This window comes from Lolium rigidum, chromosome 5, assembly GCF_022539505.1.
Source record: "Lolium rigidum isolate FL_2022 chromosome 5, APGP_CSIRO_Lrig_0.1, whole genome shotgun sequence".
NCBI classification, from domain to species: Eukaryota; Viridiplantae; Streptophyta; class Magnoliopsida; order Poales; family Poaceae; genus Lolium; species Lolium rigidum.
In genome coordinates, this window is record NC_061512.1 from 257871630 (window position 1) to 257874229 (window position 2600).

Here is a 2600-nt window from a genome sequence, read left to right on the forward strand (position 1 = left end):
CATCTCCAGTTGCGTCCCCCAAACCGTCCCCCAAACCGCGCCGGATTGAGCGTTTGGGGGACGTGTTTCGTTCGTGCCGCGTTTGGGGGACGTCGCGTCCCCCAAACAAAATTTTGGAAATTTTAAACTTAACGAGATTCGATTAAGATCCGTTCAAACTTACATAGATTCGAACGAAATTTGACTAAATTTAAACTAAACCTAATCTAGAACCACTTGCGGCGGCCGGAGGCGTCGTAGTACCGCCTGGAAGTTGTACATGGCGTCGGTGACGACCTCCCGCTTGACGCGCTCCTCGACGGGCTCGTCCTTCACCAAGCCGCTTGGTCCCGCTCGCCGTCGTCGGTGAGGTCCACCGCCGGCTTGCCGGAGTCGCGGATGGACATGGCGATCGTCGCGTCGAGGTCGCCCCTCCGAGCGTCCTTGTCGTTCATGGACGCCAAGAACGCCGCCCGCAGCCCCGGGCAGTCCTCGGGGTCGTCGCCGCTGGCGATGAGCCGCTCGCTGCCGCTCGTACTCCGCCGCCAGCCGCCGCCTGCGACGTTTCCTCCGGCTCCTCCTTCACCTCCGGCTTCGGGATGAGGAGGGAGCCGCCGCGCCTCCCTTGCCGACGCCGGGCCGCCGCCGCCGCTGCCGCCACGCCTCGTGTTGACGGGTGTCGCCGGCTCCTCCTTGACCTCCCGTTTGGGGACGGTGTAGGGCGCCGACCGGTACGACGAGGACGGCGTCGATCGCGCCGATCCTGAGGAAGAAGAGTGCGAGGAGGACGAGTACGTCGTCCTCCTCGGCTGCCACTGAGGAGACGGCGGCGGTGACGACGGCATCTCCAACCTTGGAGCGCCGTTGCGGATGCCGCGGATGACGTTCTCGAGGGTGCGCCCCGGAACGCCCCAGAACAGGGCGCGGCCGTCCTTGTTTCAGCTGTTGGGGCCGCCGACGAGGTTGTCGGTGCTGTACATCTCGACGTCGTACTTCGCCTTGAAGTACGTCTTCCACCACTCGTCGTTGTTGTCGACCGCCCATGTTGGATCAAACCGCTCCTCGGCGGTGAGTTGAGCCCGCCGGGCCTTGATGGCGTCCCTCCATTGGTCCGTGCCCGGCTTCGGCGGCGGCGGGACGCCAATGCCGTTCACGGCCATCTTCCAGCCCGCCGCCGCTTGGCAGCCGCATGTCCGGCGGGACCGGATACCGGGCGTGGTAGCGCGCCCACGCCTCCGCACGGTGAGGCTGCCGCGGCCGAAGCCGTTCGCCGCGGCGATCTTGCGGGAGGACGAGCTCGACATTTTTGGAGCGGCGAGGAGAAGATCTGGGAGGGGGGAGGCGGCGGCGACGAGAAGGTTTGAAACAGCGGTGAGAACTGCAGGGCGTCTTAAAACAGCGGCGGCAGCGGGTGGTTGCACGCAATAACGCCGGCGCGGACGGCCACGCGGCCTTCCACGACGAGACGCGTCCCTGCGTCGCCTGGGAAAACAGGACGCCATTAACGTCGCTTGACCAAAGGTAGGCGACGGGTTTTAGCCTTCCGAGCCGCTGACGCGTCGGCCCCGCGTCGGTTCGCCTCTCTTTTCGTTGTGTCCGGCGTGCCCGGAGCGTCCCCTGTGGGACGGGGACGGCTCGGGGCGCCGGACACCGTATCGTGGCGCGCCGGACAAAAATGGGCTTTGGGGGACGCGGCTGGAACGCATTTTTTGTCCGGCGCGCCCAAATCCCTTTGGAGGACGCTTTGGGGGACGCGACTGGAGATGCTCTTAGAGGCTGCAATAAGAAAATACTGAAAACTGTTGAAGAGCCTTCGAGGCTTATGTGATTCTGTTACCGCTACTTCATTATCCTTTATTTGCCTTGTTGATATTCTCTGTAGCTTGATGAGACTGATGGGTCGTCAGGTATCCCCCCAGCAGTTCTTCGTATTCTTAACTTCAAAGCTTGCAGAGGTATCCACTCATTCCCTTCTTTCGTCTTATGCAAAACTTTTTCTTCAACATTTTCTGTAATGTATGTTCTGTTTTCGTTCCAAAGAATCGTGTCAATGTTCACCCTCGGTTTACCACTGCAGGGGCAATCATGTTTGGTGATCCCTTACTACCGTCCGAGTGCTGCCTGATCATCGAAGAACTGAAAGCAACGTCTCTCTGCTTCCAGGTAAGAGGACACAAGAATCTCCATATCCTTCTTTTCTTTCGCTACTCCATGGTTTAGTGAGTGAAGAGAAGACGGGAGCTTCTCTTAAATATTTTTCTCTTGCAGTGTGCTCATGGGCGCCCGACCACTGTACCCGTCGTGAATGTCGCGTCCCTACACGATGAGCTCGCGAGGCTCGGGATGATGAGTGGGAGGAGTGAGGCGGAGGAGCCCTGGCACGGCCTGTCGCACCATGGACCCAGCCTTGAGCGTGCCCAGACTCGGCTCAAACAATTGAGGAGGCTGCGGCAGGGCTGCCTGTAGGATAGGATGTAGCCGTAGGAAGATGATGTATATAGCCGTCGAAAATAGTGTGATTTGTAGGAGTGACACTGTAGAGTAGCCATTCGTTTCTGACATAGAGATAAAGCAAAAGCAAAGCAGCAACCTGTGCGATTGAAATTGAGGAGGCGCGGAGT

The 2600-nt window shown here is 59.7% G+C and overlaps 1 protein-coding gene across 1 annotated transcript in view; it reads left to right on the forward strand.

The window, feature by feature from the left end:
* Positions 1 to 2600, forward strand: part of LOC124654520 (DNA mismatch repair protein MLH3-like) — a 9786-nt gene extending 7186 nt beyond the window's left edge. The window contains exons 22-24 of the mRNA XM_047193520.1: positions 1862 to 1934; positions 2057 to 2142; positions 2248 to 2600. Of these exons, the coding sequence (XP_047049476.1) occupies positions 1862 to 1934; positions 2057 to 2142; positions 2248 to 2445 (357 nt within the window). The 3' untranslated portion in view covers positions 2446 to 2600. The remainder of the gene's footprint in view (positions 1 to 1861; positions 1935 to 2056; positions 2143 to 2247) is intronic.